The sequence below is a fragment of the Schistocerca serialis genome, chromosome 2, assembly GCF_023864345.2.
Source record: "Schistocerca serialis cubense isolate TAMUIC-IGC-003099 chromosome 2, iqSchSeri2.2, whole genome shotgun sequence".
In the NCBI taxonomy this organism is placed as follows: Eukaryota; Metazoa; Arthropoda; class Insecta; order Orthoptera; family Acrididae; genus Schistocerca; species Schistocerca serialis.
The window spans coordinates 798,651,841-798,675,150 of NC_064639.1; the positions used below are offsets into that span (position 1 = coordinate 798,651,841).

Sequence of the window (23,310 nt, forward strand, 5' to 3'; positions counted from 1 at the left end):
GAAAAAGCTGAGTAGCACCGTGGTGTAGGGGTTCTGATACTAAACTGTTGCATGGTGGGTCATCAGTTCAAAACTCACCTGGACTGTAAAATTTTAATTTCTATATTCGGTTCGAGTACATTCTAGAAGTATCCACAAATGTCAATTGTACTGGAATGTTCTGTACCTGTTTATATACTGTATATGTTCTGGCTGGAGGCAGTTCGCTCCACGCTCTTGTATGTGCAAGTGCTGAATAAACGTTTTTCTACATGACATTATTCTGGTGGAGAGACTGGGTATTGGAACTTGTGATGGCGCACATTATCAACAACACAGTGGCTCCTATCAGGCCATGACAGAGCTGCCGTTTACATGGTGAGATACCTGAGTTCGAGCCATATCCAACAGATCACAATCTATCGGAGACAGAAGAAGAAGAGGACATTACGATGACAGCAACTATGTGCCACCACATGAGACATCCTCCTCGGCTCACTGGTGATGATGGGCAAGATCCAAACAAGTGGCTAAAGGTATATGAGCATATAGCCAAATTTAATAAATGGGATGACACCGTGTGCTTGGCTAACATATTTTTCTACTTGCACATCCACAAACTAATGGGTTTACTGAACACCTTAATAAGACCTTGGCCGACATGCTACCAATGTTCGTCAATGTTGAGCAGAGCAACTGGGATGAGATGCTACCTTTCGTGATGTTTGCCTACAACACTGCCAAACAAGACACCACAGGATTTATGCCATTTTTCCTGGTACATGGGCGTGAGGCTACTACGAAAATGGATACTGTGTTTCTGTTACATTCTGATGACATGGATGATGACTACATTGGCCAGGTGTTAACCAGAGGTGAAGAAGCTTGGCACTTAGCTCAACTGGGCATGCTGCAGGCTCAAGAAAACGATCACCGAAGGTATGATGCGCGCCACTGCCCTGTTGTCTACCAGCCTGGTGACCTCGTCTGGATCTTCACTCCTGCTCAGAAGGTTGGTCTCTCTGAGAAGCTCCTCAGGTGCTACTTTGGACCTTATAAGGTTGTACGACAGTTGTCTGATGTTACTTATGAAGTTGAAGATTTCGACCCCGACACAAGATGGTGAAAGATCAGAGATACGGCCCACATCCTTTGAATGAAGCCCTATAAGGATCCTGCAACCCAGGGAAAATTTGAGGCTCCAGTGACAGGCAACAAGCAGAAAGGTGACAGAGTGTAGTGGCAAAAGAAGTTCTAAGAAGAACACCTCCAGGGTGAGAATCAGTCATTGGAAGTCGGAGTAAGCAGGACTGATGACTTGTTCCTGGACTAGGAGGACGTAACACTGAGACGCTGTACTCTTAAGGAGGGAGCAATGTCAAAGAAGAAGTTGAGTAACACCATGGTGTTGTAGGGATTTTGCTACTAAACTGTTGCACGCAGGGTCGTCAGTTCAAAACTCACCTGGACTGTACAATTTTAATTTCTATATTCAGTTTGAGTACATTCTAAAGTATCCACAAATGTCAAGAATCATTGTACTGGAATGTTCTGTACCTGTATATATACTGTATATGTTCTGGCCGGAGCCATTTCACTCTGCACTCTTGTATGTGCAAGTGCTGAATAAATCATCTTCTACGGGACAATATACATTTATAGAATTTCTCTACAGTTTGTTTTCAGACTTACCAGAACATTGCATGAGGCCTTCAAGCTTTGGAATGGGCTCATTTAAAGGCCAGACCATTTTATTTGTATCGAAATCCTGCTTTCCAGCTGAAACTGGTCTCATGAGCATCTCACCACCACTCCTCATTGTTCTCTGGACATTTTCAGGAGATACGCTCAAAACAAACTATAGAAAGAAAGAATTATTTTTTCTCTACCATGGGTTGGTCAATTGTATATTTATAGAAAACCAATCAAAAGCTACTAACCTTATAAAATAATGACTGTGCCAGAAGTTTTCGATACTCAGGTGATGGGTCTGGAAGAATGTGATCAAGCTGTAGCTCACTGTCAAGAACCTGTAGTGCTTCTTGTAATACTGACACATCATATAAGTTTTTACCATTCAGATATTCTTCTGTATTTTCAGCATGTACCTGTAAACAGACACACAGAACTGCAAATGGTCTATGACATTACCTGGGTAACACAACCTCACAAAAAACCCTGCAAAAGATTCATTGTTTTTCATAACATATTTTCATTAATAATAATAATAATAGCTTTATTCAACATCGAATGGTACACTGCACATGTACAAAGAAACAGTAATGATTAAAGTTATTTGTACAATACACAAGACACATTCTTCTGAATAAGTCATTAATTTACAACAAAATTACAATAAGATGTTTACTGAGTTCTATTCACATAATTTTACAAAGCATTTGTTGTTCTTCATATAAGTATGGTACTCTTCTAATGAGTAGAAAGGGTGTTTTACTAAAAATTTCCTAAGTTGATGTTTCAGTTTAACTGTAGGAAGAGCCATGACTACACTAGGCAGTGCATTAGCTAATTTTATACCTGTGTACTGAGGCCCCCTTTCGTAAACTGCTGTTCTGTGGCTGCCAATGTAAAATCTTTCTTTATTTCTAGTATTGTAATGGTGGAAATCTGAATAAGCGTTTGGGTGCAGTCTTTTCACAAGCAATATGGCTTTTAGAATGTATGTGTTTATAACAGTTAACACCTCTGTTTTTGGAAACAGGTTGCGACAAGATTCCCTATATTTTGCTCCACAGATTATTCTCACCCCCCCCCCCCCCTTTTTTTTTTTTTTTTTTTTTTTTTTTGAGAATGAGTAGCTTATCTAGATTAGCTTTGGTTGTTGCCTCCCAAATTTCAATACCGTAGTTCAGGTGAGAGGAGAAAAGAGCATGGTATGCAGTCTTTAGGACTATGGGGTCTCTAGAGAACTTGCTAATAGTACTGATTGCAAATATAATTTTTGACAACTTAGTTGCTAGGGAGTCAATATGTGTGTCCCATTTCAGGTTGCTTTGGATTGTTATGCCAAGGAATTTTACACTAGACTCTTTCTTTACCAATTTGTTGCCCATGTATAATTTAATTTCATTATTCAAACTACTTTTGTTAAACTCCATCAAACATGTTTTACATTTGTTTAAGATAACTGAATCCAAAACACTGTTGTAGATTTACAACTTTATATGGGTAGCAGTGGAAACAACATCTGGAACAGATGGAAGAAACAAGAATTTCTCACAATACAAACTCAAAGGAAGGTGGGACTTTGGATGGTCAGTTAAAAGTTGGAACTGGGACCACAACAGGTTGATATGCATAATCTGTGAAAAGCAGAAGAAGAAGAAGTAGCATTGATTATTTTCGATCATAGACTTCTTAGACCACATAAATGTTGAGCAATGGTCACTAAGATCAACCCCCAACAAATGGCTGCCCATACTGAGCCGCATTCCACACCAGGACTTACCACAAAAAGCAGCTCTTCTCCATGAATTTAAATGCATGCAAGGCAATCTCATAACTCCTTATCAAGATTTAGCTATCCTAGCAGGAAACTAGCTTCAATCAAGAAAATCATCCAAGAAAACAATAAGGGAACGGCGCATGGCTCAGTTCATCTTACTGACTTATGTGAATGAGACTGGACAGAGGCTTGTGCTCAACATTACCAGAACCTGTCCTGCATAAGAAAGAAACCCTCTGCCTTTGATCAATTGTGTAGAATATGGACAATGATTAAGAGATTACACACCAACCGTGGCAGAAGCACAGACACTTTTTATAGATGGCGTAAGGATCAATAGCCAAGATGCGACTGTGGAGCACACAGATAAACTGTTCACCACATTGTTACACAAAGTCCCAGCGTGGCATACCACGATACTTTCAATGATTTCCTGAAGACAACAAATGATGCAATAGATTATATAAAAAATTTAAATTTCTGTTTGTAAAATACATGTGCTATTGTTTGTATTTTATTTAATATTGTCCTTAAAAACTATATGACAGATAAATGCTGAGAAAATAAAATAAGCTAGGAAAAGCTGTCCCTAGAAACCAAAAAGAAAACTTGAGATCATGAGCCATCTTTACATGGTGCAATGTGATTTTAAGCGCTTGCAAAAGCTTAGTTGGTACTGCCAGGTCAGTCATTTTATGTAGGGTTAAAAGAAAAAGTCTCGGAAAAGTTATCTAGTAGACTGTCTTGTCAGTGTACGGGAATCGAGGATATGTTCAACAAAATTAAATGAATACATTGTAAGATAAATGTGGTTCATTGGCTGATAGAGAAATTCAGTGTTGACTTAATGTTATTGAATTTCAGTTGAGGATAACCCTCCAGGTTAGCCAAGAGTGCTAATGCACTGCTTCCTGGACTCGGGTAGGCGCGCCAGCCCTAGATTGAATCCGCCCGCCAGATTAACAGCTTGGGCTGGTGTGCCCGCCAGCCTGGAGGGGTGGTTTCCAGGCAGTTTTCCACACCCCACTAGATGAATACCAGACTGGTACCCACTTCCCGCCTCAGTTACATGACCCGCAGACATTTGAAACACGTTCACACTATTTCATGGTTTACACTAGACACAGACAGCTGGGGTACACTGATTCCACCCCATGGGGTATGGGATGGTGGCAGGAAGGGCATCCGGCCACCCCTTTCAATTAACCATGCTAAATATGATTGTAACAATGCTGACCCTGCGAAAACTGTGGGACAAAGGCATAAGCGAAAGAAGAATTTCAGTTAATGAAATGTTACAAGCTTTACAAGTCAAAATTATTACATAGTTTAATTTCATTTTAGATGCAGCTTTTACAAAAAATACATTTTATATTAAGCACATATAAAAATACACAACACTACCCTTTCTTTTGGAACTGTTAGTTCCTTCCTCAGGGAGGGTAGAGTGATAAATCATAGTATGTTAAAAAGGAAGGGCAGGTCACTCAGACTCCAGGAGGAAAGGGATCACCATGTTTCCTATGTTTCTATGAATTTTCTTTCTGATACATTACTTCAGATAAACGATTTTACACTGAACACCATCAGCTGTCTATAACTGGCAAACTCAAAATCTGTTTGATAAAAACATTAGAGTTTAAGAGAATTAACATCCCAGAACCCCAAAATTATTGAATGTATGTGTAATAAGTCAATTTCTACTTTTACTTGCAAGTTTCGATTCACTGCCTCTTGTATACCAGCAAACTGTTACAGATGATTCCACAAGTACGTAAAACTCCAGTCTGAACTGGAGATAGAGATGCACTGTGCTTATATATAGGCTTGTACACTGAAACAGGGCAACCTGTAATCCTTCCATCTGCTCTTAATGTACTCCTACCAATAAATGTAATTTATTTTCCTTAATTTTCATCTAAATCTAATCATTCACATCATGTATATGTGCACATGCCTAAATCTAATTAGATATTGTTCGGGTCCTATTTCATCCAAATTCAATATTCAGATAATAATTTTAAATGTAATGATTACAATGATGCATTTGGTTTCACTGGAAATCATATTAATTATGAATTTTTAAGGGAGGTAAAGAATATGGTATGACTACACTTTGTGATCAGTTTTTATATGCTTCTATGTATGAGTAAGTCTGTAATTGGCTAAATTTACTATGCAACATCAATTTGTACCAGAAGTTTCTCTGTTTTGTATTTGTGTGAAGGTACCATAATTATTTGTGTAATATTTATATTGCGTAATATTTTTCTTGTTTTTGTAATTATTTGTGTAACATTTATACTGTGTAATATTGACTTTTGTAATCCCTCAGATGATCTCTGAGGTCTCTACAACAAAAAAATCAATCAATCAGTAATTAATAACTGAAATTATTACTACAGCAGATAATGGCAGATTTTGACTGAGTTAATATGTAGTCTTGGAAAGACTAACACATACCATTTGGAAAACCGAAATCCAGACTTAACCATAATGTGATCTAATTTCTCTAAAAGTGTTAAGTTATCAGATAACCAGGACTGAAGTTCAGAAATACCCCATATTACTGTTGTCTTTTGTGCCATCAGATCTGTTTAATTCCCAAGCTTGAAACTACAGGGTTATTACAAATGATTGAAGTGATTTCACAGCTCTACAATAACTTTATTATTTCAGATATTTTCACAATGCTTTGCACACACATACAAAAACTCAAAAAGTTTTTTTAGGCATTCACAAATGTTCGATACATGCCCCTTTGGTGATTCGGCAGACATCAAGCGGATAATCAAGTTCCTCCCGCACTCGGCGCAGCATGTCCCCATCAATGAGTTCAAAAGCATGGTTGATGCAAGCTCGCAGTTCTGGCACATTTCTTGGTAGAGGAGGTTTAAACATGGAATCTTTCACATAACCCCACAGAAAGAAATTGCATGGGGTTAATTAAGTCGGGAGAGCGTGGAGGCCATGACATGAATTGCTGATCATGATCTCCACCACGACCGATCCATCGGTTTTCCAATCTCCTGTTTAAGAAATGCCGAACATCATGATGGAAGTGCAGTGGAGCACCATCCTGTTGAAAGATGAAGTCGGCGGTGTCGGTCTCCAGTTGTGGCATGAGCCAATTTTCCAGCATGTCCAGATACACGTGTCCTGTAACGTTTTTTTTCGCAGAAGAAAAAGGGGCCGTAAACTTTAAACAGTGAGATTGCACAAAACATGTTAACTTTTGGTGAATCACGAATTTGCTGCACGAATGTGTGAGGATTCTCTACCGCCCAGATTCGCACATTGTGTCTGTTCACTTCACCATTAAGAAAAAATGTTGCTTCATCACTGAAAACAAGTTTCGCACTGAACGCATCCTCTTCCATGAGCTGTTGCAACTGCGCCGAAAATTGAAAGCGTTTGACTTTGTCATCAGGTGTCAGGGCTTGTAGCAATTGTAAACGGTAAGGCTTCTGCTTTAGCCTTTTCCGTAAGATTTTCCAAACCGTTGGCTGTAGTACGTTTAGCTCCCTGCTTGCTTTATTTGTCAACTTCTGCGGGCTACGGGTGAAACTCGCCCACACGCGTTCAACCGTTTCTTCGCTCACTGCAGGCTGACCCGTTGATTTCCCCTTACAGAGGCATCCAGAAGCTTTAAACTGCGCATACCATCGCCGAATGGAGTTAGCAGTTGGTGGATCTTAGTTGAACTTCATCCTGAAGTGTCGTTGCACTGTTATGACTGACTGATGTGAGTGCATTTCAAGCACGACATACGCTTTCTCGGCTCCTGTCGCCATTTTGTCTCACTGCGCTCTTGAGTGCTCTGGCGGCAGAAACCTGAAGTGCGGCTTCAGTTGAACAAAACTTTATGAGTTTTTCTACGTATCTGTAGTGTGTCTTGACCATATGTCAATGAATGGAGCTACAGTGAATTTATGAAATCGCTTCAATCATTTGTAATAGCCCTGTATAATTTTGTTGCCAAATTTTTCTGTACATCTTTCATTAACAAATTAAGCCACTAATTAAGAATTTGCTTTATTTATCATAATTTCAAATATATGGCAACTATACTTGTAAATAAGGAATTCCTAGCATGGACATACAAAATAGTTCCACGACATTTATAATTTGTTAACCAACTACCTATTATGTAAACCAAATTACTACCTGAAAGTATAACTCACACCCTATAGTAAATTTAAGTTTAGCAGTATTTTTTTTTTTTAAAAATATGTTGTTCCCAAAATCCCAAAATAACTTTATGTCAGTTTATACATACCCCTCCTCTCTCAAAAATCTTCAGTCCACACTCCTAAAGCACACAAACAACATCTACGCGAAAGCCAGGGCAGGCTCATATATGGCTAACATCTCTCTTAGAATTTGCCACTTCTATTCATATGATCAACATCTTTGTAGTAACTAGTACTATCTTTAATCAATGTCGTTCTGTCAATCAATGGATAAAATACATTCTAGTCATGTTCTATCCACATCTATACACTGGAAACTGCCGTGGAATGTGTGACACAGGGTACACCCGACTGCACTAATTATTAGGGGTATTTTTCCATTTCATTCATTTATGGAGTGCAGGAAGAATAATTGTTGAAGTAACTCTGTGCAAGCTTAATCTTGTCTTTTGGGTTTCTAGCATATTCCTTCAGAGATCATTTAAAGCCAGTTTTTTAAACTTTGTAAGTAGGCTTTCTTGGGACAGTTAATGTCTATGCTCAAGGGTCTGGCAGTTCAGTTTCTTCAGTATCTTTGTAACATACTCACATAGATCAAAGAAACCTATGAATATTCAAGCTATCCTTCTCTGTATACAGTCAATATCCCCTGGTTCACATCCCACAAACTTGAGTACTACCCTTAGATAGGTCACACCAGTGATTTTTAAGCAATCTCCTTTGTAGACTGATTACATTTTCCCATCATTCTACCAATAAACCAAAGTCTACCATGTTCCTTATCCACAACCAAGCCAATATGTTTATTAGATTTCATATCCCTATGAAATGTTACAACCTGGCATTTGCATGAGTGAACAGATTCAAGCTGTGACCCACTGATATTATAGCGACAGGATACTATGTTTTTTGTTTTTTGTTTTTTTTCTTTTTTTTTCCTTTATTTTGTGAAGTCCACAATTTTACATTCCTGTACATTTAAAGCAAGTTGCCAATTTTTACACCATTTTGAAATCTTATTAAGATCTGAATGAATATTTGTGTAGATTCTTTCAGACAGTACTTCATTACAGATAACTGTATCATCTGCAAAATGTCTGAGATTACTATTAATATCGTCTGCAAGGCCATTAATATACATCACCTGAAATTAGTTCATCTGTCAACAGAAAACAAAGGGCAGTTATCACCTCAGACGCAGTGAGTTATTATTCTAACTGGAGTAAAGTATCACAAGGTGTGCATCAACGCCCCATTTTGGGGTCAATCCCATTCCAATTCTAAGTAAATAACTTACCCCTAAATACAAATTCCCCATCAGTTCTGTTTGCAGAAAATACTTCTGTTTTAATTGAAGATGATAATGCCAAAAAAATTCTGAGCTCCATTGTAAGCATACTGGATACCCTAGAAAACTGGTTCCAGTTAAATGGGTTGAAAATAAACATTGCAAAAACCCATATGGTACATTTCAGAACCAAACATTCAAAATGTGTGGAACTTAAAATATAACATAATAATCGACCTATGAAAGAAGTTGACATGGTCAAATTCCTGGGACTAAATGTGGACAGGAACTTAAGCTGGAATACACATACTGACTTCCTATCAAAGAAACTAAGCAGTTTTGCATTTGCAATACAAATACTAGCAAATTCCACTGACTTGAGTACACAAAAAATTGCTTATCATAGTTATTTCGAATTTGTCATTAGATACGGGATAATTTTCTGTGGAAGTTCAAGTAGTGTACTTTGAATACTGAAACTGCAAAAGAAAATTGTCTGATACATGTGTACTGCACAACAAACACAGTCTTGTCATCCATTATTTCAGAAACCTGCAAACCCTAACTGTTCCCTTCATATACATTTATGAAATTATAATCTTCCTACACATCAGACAAAAATTATTTAAGGAGAACACATGTAACACAAGAAATAAAAATAATTTTATCCTACCCACACACCAGCTGAGATTATATGCATGGACTCCATAGTACATGGGGATGACAATATACACCAAGATAATGGGCAAAATCATATTTAATATGAAGCCAGAAATTTTAAAAAAGAGGCTACAGCAGATTCTGTGGGAGAAATGCTACTAACCAATAAAAGAATTCATAGAGGATGAAATTATCATTTGAGCATGGGATAATTAAGTGTTAGATTTTATTGTATGTATGTATAACAAAATTGGATTATTATTATTATTATTATATTTATGCTGTCTGTTAACATCAACTGTTCTTTGTTTATGGCGAAATTTTACAATTTGATGTGTCACCAGTATCTGCATCAAATGATTTAGGTTATGTACATTACAAGACAAATAAACCACAATTCAATCCACAATTCAAATTCTTCATCCAAAATAAAATACTGCTTCCACCCTATCAGAAAATCCTCAGTCTAGTCACAAATTTGGCTCAGTCAACATTGATATGCATAATCCACAAGCCACTATATGGTGCATGGCTTACGGTACCCTGTACCACTACTAGTCATCTCCTTTCCTGTTCCACTCACAGATAGAACAAGGGAAAAACGACTATCTATTTGCCTTCATATGAGCCCTAATTTCTCATATCTTACCTTCATGGTCCTTACACGAAATGTTTGTTGGTGGCAGTAGGTTTTCTCTGGAGTCAGCTTCAAATGCTGGTTCTATAAATTCGACCTCAATAGAGACAACCTTTTTGTCAGCCGCAATGAACACTCCCATCCTATGGCATCAAATATGTCCCTCCAATAATCCTTAATACCTCATACAATTGTACTTTTGATAATAAGTGTAAATGCGGTACTGAGTCAAATGTTTTTCAGAAATCAACAAATACTACATTTACCTGACTGCCTGGATAAAAAAAATTTCAATATATCATTTGAGAAAAGGGGACTTGGGTTTCACGTCATCAGTGTTTTTACAAACCATGCTGACTGGCATGGAGGAGGTCATTTTCTTCAAGATATCTCATTATGTTTGAGTTCACAATATTTTTTAATATTCTACAACAAATAGATGTCAAGGATACTGGTTGGTAGTTTTGTGGATCCCTTCTTGCAAACCGGTGTGACCTGTGCTTTCTTCCAACTAGTGGCCACAGTTTTTTGTTTGAGGAATCTATGGTAGATTATAGTTATAAGAGGGGCAAACTCAGCCACTAAATCAGTATACAATCTGACAGGCATCCCATTGGGCACTGGAGCTTTGTTCAATTTTAATGATTTCAGCTGTTTCCCACCACCACTAACACTAACACTTACTTCAGTGATGTTTTCAGTGATACGAGTATTAAATTGAGGCAGTTCTCTTGAGTGGTACTGTAATCCATAGGAAGAATGTTAAGCAAATATAACTCATCCACACAAGAAATGGCTTAAAAGGTGTTTGTTTGATTGCATCAAACATTGCTTTGTTGATCAATCTGGGACTCTTACCTGGCAGGACTGATAGACGAGAGAGAGAAGGTGATTGAAACCTGAAATCGATAGCAGTGAGATTTCTGGGGAAAATTTAAATGTGTCTTGAAAGGATAGGCAAATGCGAAATGGAGGAGTTGCATTTGTCACAGTAGACTAGAAACTCAAATCCAACATGATAGAAATTGAAGCTGCATGTGAGGTTATTTGGGAAAGGCTCAGTATTGGTGGTGGCCATAAAATGATAATTAGGTCCTTCTATCACCCAGGCACACTCATTTGCTGATGTAACTGAAAACTTTAAAGAAAACCTCAGATCACTAGTATATAAGTTGCCTAATCATACTGTAATCATCAGTGGAGACTTTAATCATCCAATAATTAATTGGAAAAATTACAGTTTTGTTAATGGTGAGCAGGATAAGACATCCTGTGAAACATTACTAAATGCCCTCTCTGAAAACTATGTAGAAAATATAGTCAGGAACCCCACTCATGGTGGAAATATATTGGATCTAATGGCAAGAAACAGACCTCACCCCTTTGAGGATGCCCACATTTAAACTGGTATCAGTGACCATGATGCAGTTGTGGCAACAATGATTACCAAAGTAATCTAGACTAGATAAAAAGTCAGTAGTGTCATATCTCAATGAGGAACTTGAAACTTTCAGCATAGGGCAGGAGCATTTAGAGGAACTATGGCTCAAGTTTAAAAGAATAGGTGACAATGCACTGGATAGCTATGTACTCAGTAGAACAGTTCATAATGAGAGGGAACCTCCATGGCATACAGTCACTGTGCAATAGGTGTAAAGCAAACTGGAGGACTACAGATAGGGAGATGATGAATGAAACATGTTAGGCCGTGAAGAGAGCTATGGATGATGCCTTCACAGACTACCATAGCAGACTATTTTCAAATGATATTTTGCAAAACCCAAAGAAATTCTGTTCATATGTAAAGGCTGTTAGAGGCCAGTCCCTAGTGAATGAGAAAGGGGCTGAAACTGATGATAGAAAGTAAAAGCTACAAAGCTTAACTCCATTTTCAAATGTTCCTTTACAAATGCAAACCAGGACAATTGTCTCAATGTAATCTTTGTACCACTGAAAAGATGAATGAAATAAGTATTGATTTCAGTGGTGTTGAGAAACAGCCAAAATCATTAAAACTGAACAAACCTCCGGGGCCCAGTGGAATTCCTGTCAGGTTCTATATTGAATTTGTGGCTGAGTCAGCCCTCTTCTAACTACACTCTATCATAGATCCCTCAAACAAAAAACCATGCCCATTTCTTGGGAAAAAGCACAGGTCATACCTGTCTACATGAAGGGTAATAAGAGGGATCCACAAAACTACCGTCCAGTATCCTTGACATCAACTTATTGTAGAATCTTGGAACATATTCTGGGCTCAAACATAATGAGGTATCTTAAACACAATGACCTCCTCAATGCCAACCAGCATGGATTCTAAAAACACAGATCATGTGAAACCCAACTCATACTTTTCTCACATGACATAATGAAAGATTTGAATCACGGCAGTTAGGTAGAAGCAGTGTTTCTTCATTTCCGAAAAGCATTTGACTCAGTACCACACCTACACTTATTGTCAAAAGTATGATCATATGGGTATTAAGTGAAGTTTGTGAATGGATTCAGGACTTTTTCGCAGGGAGGAAGCACCATTTTATCTTGGATGGAGTCACCTTGTATGTAGAAGTAAATTCAGGTGTGCACCAGGGAAGTATGTTGGGACCCTTACTGTTCATGGTGTATATTAATGACCTTGCAGACGATATTAATAATAACCTCAGACTGTTTGCAGATGGTACAGTTATCTCTTACAAAGTATTATCTAAAAAAAGTTGCATAAATATTCAGTCAGATCTTGATAAGATTTCAAAGTGGTGCAAAGATTGGCAGTTTGCTTTAAATGTTCAGAAATGTAAAACTGAGCACTTTACAAAGCAAAATAATGTGGTATCCTATGACTATAATATCAATGACACAGTGCTGGAATCAGCCAACTCAAACAAATGCCTTGGTGTAACATTTTGTAGGGATATGAATTGGAATGATCACATAGGCTCAGTCATGGGTAAAGCAGGTGATAGACTTTAGTTTGTTGGTCAATAACTGAGGAAGTACAATCAGTCTGCAAAGGAGATTTCTCACAAACCACTCGTGCGACTAGTTCTAGAATATTGCTCATGTGTGTGGGACCTCTACTAAATAGGACTAACAGGCGATACTGAACAAATATAGAAGAGAAGAGCAGAATGAATGATCACAGATTTGTTTGATCTGTGCAAGAGTGTCACAGAGATACTGAAAGAACTGAACTGGAACATTCCTGAAGACAGATGCAATGTATCCCAAGAAAGTCTATTAACAAGTGTCAAGAATGGGCTTTAAATGATGACTCTAGGAATATATATGAGTGGCTCGAAGACTTCTTAAGTAATAGAACCCAGTACGTTGTCCTTGATGGTGAGTGTTCATCGGAGGTGAGGGTATCACCAGGAGTGCCCCAGGGAAGTGTGGTAGGTCCGATGTTGTTTTCTATCTACATAAATGATCTTCTGGATAGGGTGGACAGCAATGTGTGGCTGTTTGCTGATGATGCTGTGGTGTACAGGAAGATGCCATCGTTGAGTGACTGTAGAAGGATACAAGATGGCTTGGACAGGATTTGTGATTGGTGTAAAGAATGGCAGCTAACTCTAAATATAGATAAATGTGAATTAATGCAGATGAATAGGAAAAAGAATCCCGTAATGTTTGAATACTCCATTAGTAGTGTAGCGCTTGACACAGTCATGTTGATTAAATACTTGGGCGTAACATTGCAGAGCGATACGAAGTGGGACAAGCATGTAATGGCAGTTGTGGGGAAGGCGTCTTTGGTTCATTGGTAGAATTGTGGGAAGATGTGGTTCATCTGTAAAGGAGACCGCTTATAAAACACTAATACGACCTATTCTTGAGTACTGCTCGAGCGTTTGGGATCCCTATCAGGTCGGATTGAGGGAGGACATAGAAGCAATTCAGAGGCAGGCTGCTAGATTTGTTACTGGTAGGTTTGATCATCACGCGAGTGATACGGAAATGCTTCAGGAACTCAGGTGGGAGTCTCTAGAGGAAAGGAGGCATTCTTTTCGTGAAATGCTACTGAGGAAATTTAGAGAACCAGCATTTGAGGCTGACTGCAGTACAATTTTACTGTCACCAACTTACATTTCGCAGAAAGACCACAAAGATAAGATAAGAGAGATTAGGGCTCGTACAGAGGCATATAGGCAGTCACTTTTTCCTCGTTCTATTTGGGAGTGGAACAGGGAGAGAGGATGCTAGTTGTGGTATGAGGTACCCTCCGCCACGCACCATATGGTGGATTGCAGAGTATGTATGTAGATGTAGATGTAGATACTACAATCCCCTATGTATCACTCATGTAGGGATAATGACGATAAGATTACAATAATTACTGCACACACAGAGACATTCAAACAATCATTCTTCCTGCACCCCATACATGAATGGAATAGGAAGAAACCCTAATAACCAGTGCAATGGGATATACCCTCACAGTAGTTTGCAGCAGTGTGATGTGTAGATGAAGATCCAACAGAGTGGCATATTTCAAATGATATAGTTTGGTCAGTGCAAGAGCTTTAAAGGGGTACTCAACAAACTCCTGTGGCAGAAGATACAAGAGAGGTATTGTGGATCACAGAGAGTTTTACTATTGAAATTTCAAGAGGGTATTTCCTGGGAAGATTTGGACAATACATTACATCCTCCCACACACATTTTGTGAAATGACCATGATGAGACAATTTGAGAAATTAGAGCTAATACAGAGGCCTACCGACAATCATTTTTCTCATGTACCATTCACAAGTGGAACAGAGGAGGGGAAGTCAGTTAGTGAAGTATCCTCTGCAGCACACTGTGAGGTAGCTTGTGGAGTATTGATATAGATAATAAGGTCAGGCCCATTTGTAACTACGAGGTCTAAAATATTTCCATTGTATGTGGGATCTAGAACTACCTGCTCGAGACAGTTTTTGGAAAACACTTTCAAAAGTACTTCACAAGACTGCCTTTCTGTAACTACTACAATGAATAGATAGATGACTCAGACTATATTCAATAGATTAAAGTCCTTCCAACTAATTATGTAAATTGAAGGTGGAGGGGGGAGAAACAAAAGGAAATGGAAGGAATTATTGATGTCAGCTGCATTGGGACTTTAGGTGGAATCAGTATCATGAGTAAAAATGTGTACCAGACCAGGATCCAAACCTGGGATCTCCTGCCTACTAGGCAGTTGCATTAACCACTGTTCCACACAATTATGTGGACTACTTTGACACACCCCTGTTGGACGACCCTCACTACCACCTAGCACCACCTATACGTAGCCCTCTTCCATGTCCTATGTGTCACTACTTTGAGATTCCCCAGGGGGTTGAACATATTGTGCATCCACACTGAAAGTGGTGGATTCATTGTCCATCAAAGCGAATCAATTATATGAATGTGTGGTGTCTGTTCTTTCAGACATGCCAAAAAGAACAGATACTGCAAGGAATTTGCAGCTGTGATACATATTATGTAAATTGAAGGTGCAGAGGGGAAAGGGATGGAAAGGGAAGGAACTACTTATGTCAGCTGCATTGGGACTTTATGCAAAATAAACAGCAATGAGTGAAAATGTGTGCTTGACCAGAATTTGAACTTGGGATCTTCTGACACAAGTGTTTATGACAATTGTGAGGACTATCTCAACATGCCTCTCAGCCGACCACTCTCCCACATATTGCCAACTATCTGCAATCCCCATCCACTTCCTCCATGCTCACTACTCTGAGACTCCTGCAGGAGGTCAAATGTACTGTGCATCTGCACTGAAGGTGGTGAATTTTCATTTGTTGCCATTGAGTCTGCATAAAGTCCGAAAGCTGCTGACATCAGTAGTCCCTTCCCTTTCCTTTCCTTTCTCCCCCCTCCACCTTCAATTTACATAATATGTATTGCACCTGTGGATTCCACATGGGGTGTCTGTCCTTTCCAACATGTCCAAAAGAACAGATACCATGTGTTCACATAAATGATTCACCTCAGTGGGCAATGAATCCAACACCTTCAGTGTGGATGCAAAATACATTTGATCACCTCCGAAAATCTCAAAATAGTGAGCATGGAGGACATGGATGTGGACTGTAGATAGGTAGCACTACGTGGGAGGATTGGTTGACTGAGAGGCATACCAAGACAGTCCATGCAGTTGTGATAAACACTGTATTCAGGTGGCACAGTGTTTAAAGCAACTGCCTAGTAAGTAGGAGATCCAAATTTGAATCCTGGTCCAGCACACATTTCCACTCATCGCTACTGGTTCTACATAAAGTCCCAATGCAGCTGACATCAATATTTCCTTCCCTTTCCTTTCTCCCCTCCACCTTCAATTTTCATAATTACAGCTGCAGATTCCGTGTGGTGTCTGTTCTTTCAGACATGTCTGAAGGAACGGACATCACACTTTCATATAACCTCGAACTAATTGCATGATCTGTGTATTTCTGTGCAATAGTGTAGACTTTCTTTGAACAACTCTAAAACTATCTATGTTTCTTTAGAGGTTTCTTTACAGTGACTGTATACCATGGAGGGTCCCTCACATTATGAACTCTTCTACTTGGTACATATCTATCCAGTGCAAGGTCAACTATTCTTTTAAACTTGAGCCATAGTTCCTCTAAAATGTCTAGATGCTAATGATCTGTGCAAAAAGTTTGAAGTTTCTCGTTGAAATGTGACACTGTTGTTTCTTTATCTAATTTACTGAACAAATAAATCTATCTACTTGTTTTAGTTGGCCTTTCTACTTTGGTACTCATTATTGGCACAACTGTCTTATGGTCACTGATACCAGTTTTGATGTGGACTTCCTCAAAGAGAACAGGTCTGCGTGTTGCCATTAGATCTAATATATTTCTATAATGAGTGGAGTTCCAAACTATCTGTTTTAAGTAGTTTTCAGAGAATTCATTTAGTAATGTTTCACAGAATGTCCTGTAACAACTACCTCTGTCAACAATGTCTGTAAACATTGTGAACGTCCATGTATTACTATCAAATATCTGGAAAATGTTGTCTTAACTGATTGTACTAACTAAAGCCACTGTGAAGTTATCATTTTGTCAGAACTATATTGTGAAAGCTCCTGTATTTGCCACTGCTACTCTGATTAGTAGGATACTAAAAGTGCCAGGAAAAAACATCTTATGTGAGAGCTGAAACTGGTCATCGTATTTGCTAATAGTGACAATAAATGTGGAACAAGTCAAATTGATTAAAAGTTGTGTTGAGCACAATATTGGAGCACTTCCCACAAAGTCCATTTTACAGCAATCCAATGAACTTTATTCGATGAGATCCCATGTGCAGAACAGAATTGACAGATAGGTAACCTTTCAAAGAGTAACAAGTGTCCTTGCAGGAACTTCTATGAGATGTTTGGTTATCAACAATATTCTCTTTATTGTAGATACAATTAGAGGCACTGAAGTAATATATTCAAATGATGTGCATGAAGCAGCAGTTTCACAGGCATCTCATTGTCTGTGACACCATATCTCCTGAACTATGATAGGTAAATGATTCTTTTCCCCACAGAGATCGTTGCCTGACAGTAAGAGATACACATACCAAATTTGGTTGAAATCAGGCCAGTGATTTAGGAGGAGATGTGAAATGCACACACACACACACACACACACACACACACACACACACACACACACACACACACACACATACGTTTCATAATGTTCATGGATTTCATTAACTAGGTAATCTTATTAATTGATTAGTGTTGTGTTTTATGATTCTTTTCTTGGAACACCATGTCGCAAGGTACAAGAGGGTCTCTGGCAGTTAAGATCCTTCAACCAATTCTCATCTATACAGCATTCTCATCTATACAGCCACGTCAGCAGAGGACACTGTTTGTTGATTCATCCATTTGGGTTCTTTCTCTATTTATTTTATCATTTTTATATTATTCTGTTAGCTGTATAAGCTTTTTCTTATGTATGTCATTACATTTTTATCTGAAATTGCCAGAACAGTGTTTCAGAATTAAATATTGTCACTTAGCCATTTCCTTTTTAACAGTCTAAATTACTTTAGTCTTTGTCTTAAATTAATGTATTTTATCACTGTAATAACTTACACTCCCAGTAGTCCCACTATAGGCTTCATCTACTGTATTCTTCTTTTTACCACATTTTTTACAGTTTTATAATTAATGAATATGTGGAGGCTTACAATAGTGACATCTAACAGGCTTACAACATAAACATCTTGTGGCTACCATACTGTAGTCTATTATGAACAACACACCTGTTAGCAAGATGACTCCACTGACATTGTGGCCTAGTATACACCATATTTTAATTATTGGCTATGATAATAGACTGATTTTGTGTGTATCTTTTTAGGAGGCCACTACAGCTTCATTATTATCACATGTTTCTAAAAAGATATGGCTCATCACATCTTTAAATGCATGTTTTCCATGGGTATGTAGCATTATGTTGCATTATGGCCTATATTATTGTTTAAAGATGTAGACAGTACACCAGTTGCATTTGTATTTTTTTCTCATGTTTTACTGCAGATTTTAAGATGGTCAACATGGACCAAAGCCAGTAGTATAGGGACATAACAGTTTTGTGATCGTAGCTGCAAATAACTATTCGTAGCCATGCTGCAACTTGTGGGGAAAAAAAGCTGCATTCTTTTTCAAAAGGTCAAACAGTTGTGAGAAATTATACACTCCATTTGTTGTGGTGCCTATTTGGCATTTCATCTAGTTAATTCTTCATGTAAAATGCAGCGTACTCATTTTTTAAAAACTCCTGTGGTATTATCTACTGCAGGCTTCATGCACCTTTATGTAATGATCATCCAACATTCCACTGTGTACTGTCTTAGCGTTTTCATATTTGGATGCAGTTCTGGAGTATCCATCACATGAAATATCTCATGAGATGTATAACCACTTTGGAACTCTGTCACCCATTTCTCAATAATTTAGAATGAAACAGCACATCCCCCACAAGTTTTCAATAACTGTAGATTAATTTTCATTGGTAGTAACTTGTACAGAACAAAACAAAATAGATTAAGATTTTCCATTTAAGTTGAGCACACACATGTCAGCTATAAAAAGTTGTAAACACAAAATTATTAGAAAGAGTTGTTACTTGATTGACACTAATAAGAAACATGTAGCAACTTAGCAACTTACAAAATGCAAATGTAATTCATCTCAACACAAACTCTGAGCCAGGTCAAGAAATTTTCTCCTTGCCCTAATGTATGCTTTGCAGAACCTCTGAAGAGCAATAAAAGTTCAATGACTATGTAGATATCACAGTTTCTTGACTGCTTATCCCTCAGTTCATAATCCATATTCCAATGAATTGTAGGTAGTACTAACAACATGGGAATAAAAAGTTCATTAAGTTAATTACTTACGAAATGGGGGCTAATTCCTCCAAATATTATTACTGGTTTAGACTTCAGTTTTCCAACAGTAGCCTGATCTACCTTCATACGAAAACCAGCATTTACATAAGCATGTGCATTTTGTGATCTTGGCATTACCTAAAATTAAATTGAAAATAAAAATTCAATTGATGAGAATAAAAATCTAGCTACTTACACAAAGTAATCAGATAGTAACATGAATTAGTCTTGAGAATGAAAATGTGTGCCAGATCAGGATTCAGATTTGGATGTTCCAAAGCACTCACATTCACCAACTAGGCCATCTGAACATAGTTCCAAAATCACCCTAAACTTTCAGTGTCACTGCTTTTCCCTGCTATTATTTCCCAACACCATGCTAGATGTTCCTTTGTGGGGTATGTAGCAATAGCAATACTGATGGTATGAATTTGGTTCAGGGACCATGCTGTACCACAGACACAGCAGAATATCCAGATTTAAATCCTTATTTGACACAAACATAACATAACAGTAACTTTCCACACAGAAGAGGCACTGAGTCATAAATAGGCACTATGAAAAAACGCTACAAATACACAGCCAAAAATTTGTAACACCAAAAAAATAATTAATTTTCCATTGTTTGATGTGTCTAGGTAACATATTGAAGTGATTAACACTGCAAGAACACAGGTTAATGTAAGTACAAAATAGGCCTCTGCAAATGTGAAATGATGGTACATTAATAACTGGTGTAACCACCAGAATGTTGAATGCCAGCTTGCAAATGTTCATGTATTCTGTTGTACAGATGTTTGTGGGATGAATTCCCATGCCTGTTGCACTTGGTTGGTCAATACGGGAAGGTTAATGCTGTTTGTGGGTGATGCTGGAGTTGTCATCCAATGAGGTCACGTATGTGCTTGATTGGAGACTGATCTGGTGATTAAGCAGGCCAAGGCAACATGTCAAGACTCTGTATAGCATGCTGGGTTACAACATCAGTTTGTGTATGAACATTATCCAGCTGGAAAACACTCCTGAAATGCTGTTCTCAAATGCTAACACAACGGGTCGAATCACTAGACTGAAGAAAGAGATTTGCAGTCAGGGTTCATGGGATAACCACAAGAGTGCTCCTGCTGTCATAGGAAATCACATCACACAGCATAGCCCCAGGTGTCTAGCACACAGACAGATTGGTTGCAGGCCTTCAAACTGGCTTCCTTCTAATCAGCGCATGGCCATCACTGGCACTGAAGCAGAATCAGCGTTCATCAGAAAACACAACAGACCTCCACCCTGCCCTCCAAAGAACTCTTGCTTGACACCACTGAAGTCACAAATGGTGGTGGTTTGGGGTCAGTGGAACAAATGACACAGGGCGTTTGCTTTGTAGATGTCCTTGAAGTACCCAATTTGTAATAGTTCATTGTGTCACTGTGGTGCCAACTACTACTCAAATTGCTGCTGCAGATGCAGTATGATGTGAGAGTGCCATATGCCAAACATGATGGTCTTCCCTCTTGATAGTGCCATTTGGTCATCTGGAGCCTGGTCTTCCTGCAACCATACATTCTCTGCCAGCAATCATGTACAACGGCTACATTCATGTCGATTCTCTGTGTAATATCACAGAAGGAATATCCAACTTTTCATAGCCCTATTACATGAACTCATTGAACCTGGTGAGATGTTGATAATGATGTTGTTGTCACCTTAAAGGTATTCTTGACAAATTTCAACCCACCATGTCGAATCTCAAAGGCAACTAATGTTCATGACCATTACAGCATGTATTTAAAGCAAACCTGATTTACATCCTCATAGTGGCACTACTATACAACTGGCACAAAATCTGAGCAGACATCATCTTTCAGGTGTAGAAACACACTTACCAACTTTTGCTTATGTCGCACAACTGCTTCTTGGTTTTATAATTTTTTTCCGTCAGTGTATTTCACATTTCAGACTACATCCTTCTTCAGCAATAGAAAATTCTCACACATTCATACAACACCAAGTCACACAAATGTGGCCACTGCCTCTGTGCACAAAACCTTGACTTTCCATTGTTTGATTATAGTAAGATTGTTAATAAACATTTTTCTTTGATATCAGTACTTCCATGGATGCTGACACCAATGGATATGTTTCACACATGCAATGAGTAATAACTTACTGTGACTACTAAAACTAAACTTAAGCAGTTTTTAATCTTGGAGTTACCACATTGTTATTGACTAAATCACTTTATTTGGCAGTCAAAGGGAAACAGTGTAATTATAATGAAATTAATTAAACACAGATCAACAATGAAAGTCCAAATTATTTTAGGAGACATACAAACTGGATCGGACTAGGAAAAGGAGTAAGACAAGGATGCTGTCTATCACCTACATTTTTCAACCTTGTCTTGGAAAATATGATTGACCAATGCTCACTAGATGAGAAAGGAGTAGAAATTGGAGGAAGAAGAGTAGGGTGTTTGAGTTTTGCTGATGACAAAGTCCTTCTAGCCACAGAGGAAAGAGAATTACAGGATTTGTTGGACACCATTGAAGCTAACGGAAAAAATTATGGAATGAAAATTAACACAAAGAAAACAAAAGTATTGGCACTAGGAGGAAATAAAGAAATAAAAATTGTGCTGAATGGAGAAATACTAGAACAGGTGCAAAATTTTAGGTATCTTGGAAATAGGATAGACACTGACTGGAAGTGCACCACAGAAATTAAAACGAAGATAGCAATGGCAAAAGAGACATTTGATAAGAAAAGGAGAATTTTCTGGAGTGGTCTCAACAGAGAACTCAGATGAGACTCATAAAATGTCTTGTATGGAGTGTTCTTCTATATGGTGCTGAAACATGGATTTGAGGAAGAAGACAGAGAAAAAGACTGGAGGCTTTTGAGATGTGGACATGGATGATAAGAATAAGTTGGATGGACAGAGTAAAAAATGAAGAGGTACTGAGACGAGTGGGAGAGAAGAGACAGTTACTAGATGTAATAAAAAGAAGAAAAAGAAACTGGATTAGGCATATATTAAGAAAGAATGACAGACTGATAAAATCAGTTTTAGAAGGTTATGTACAAGGGAAAAGGAAGCGAGAAAGGAAGAGATTTCAGATACTGGATGACATGATGGATGGTACAACATACAACAGCCTTAAGAAAGAAGCAATGGATCATAGAAAATGGAGAGGCAAAGGACCTGCTAATATAGCAGAAAACTGATGATGAAAATCATGTAGGTTATAGGACAATAATGGTAACACAGATACATCCCTAGGTAAGAGTTCACAGCTTCTACAAAGTAGGTATTTTACTTCAGATACTGTCAAATTAATGGGTGGGAGAAATGGAAATATACTACTGGCGATTAAAACTACAACATCATGAATACGGCATGCACTGAATGTCAAATTAGAGTGAAGGACAGCCTCTGTAGCTGAAAGGTTAGTGTAAAGGCATTCAGTATGAAAGGATGTAGAGTTTGATTCTAGGTACCTCTTCCAATTTTTCTGAGGTAGGGAGGTCTGGAACAGGGTCCCTTAGCCTCATGATGCCAAATGAGGGGCTGCTTGAATAAAAAAATCAGTGGTATCATCGCAATTCATCTACTGGCGATAATGGCTGGAGGGATGGATGAGATGCTTATCACGTGTCTCATGACCAGAGCTTGCTCATCATGCTGCCTCGTGGGCAG

At 38.2% G+C, this 23,310-nt stretch overlaps 1 protein-coding gene across 2 annotated transcripts in view; it reads right to left on the reverse strand.

The window, feature by feature from the left end:
- LOC126458039 (uncharacterized) overlaps positions 1-23,310 on the reverse strand; it is a 425,031-nt gene that overhangs the window by 199,920 nt on the left and 201,801 nt on the right. For both annotated transcript variants that reach the window (XM_050094831.1, XM_050094830.1), the window contains exons 10-12: positions 19,626-19,754; positions 1,920-2,087; positions 1,672-1,837 (exon numbers count right to left, since the gene is read on the reverse strand). In XM_050094831.1, the coding sequence (XP_049950788.1) occupies positions 1,672-1,837; positions 1,920-2,087; positions 19,626-19,754 (463 nt within the window). The remainder of the gene's footprint in view (positions 1-1,671; positions 1,838-1,919; positions 2,088-19,625; positions 19,755-23,310) is intronic.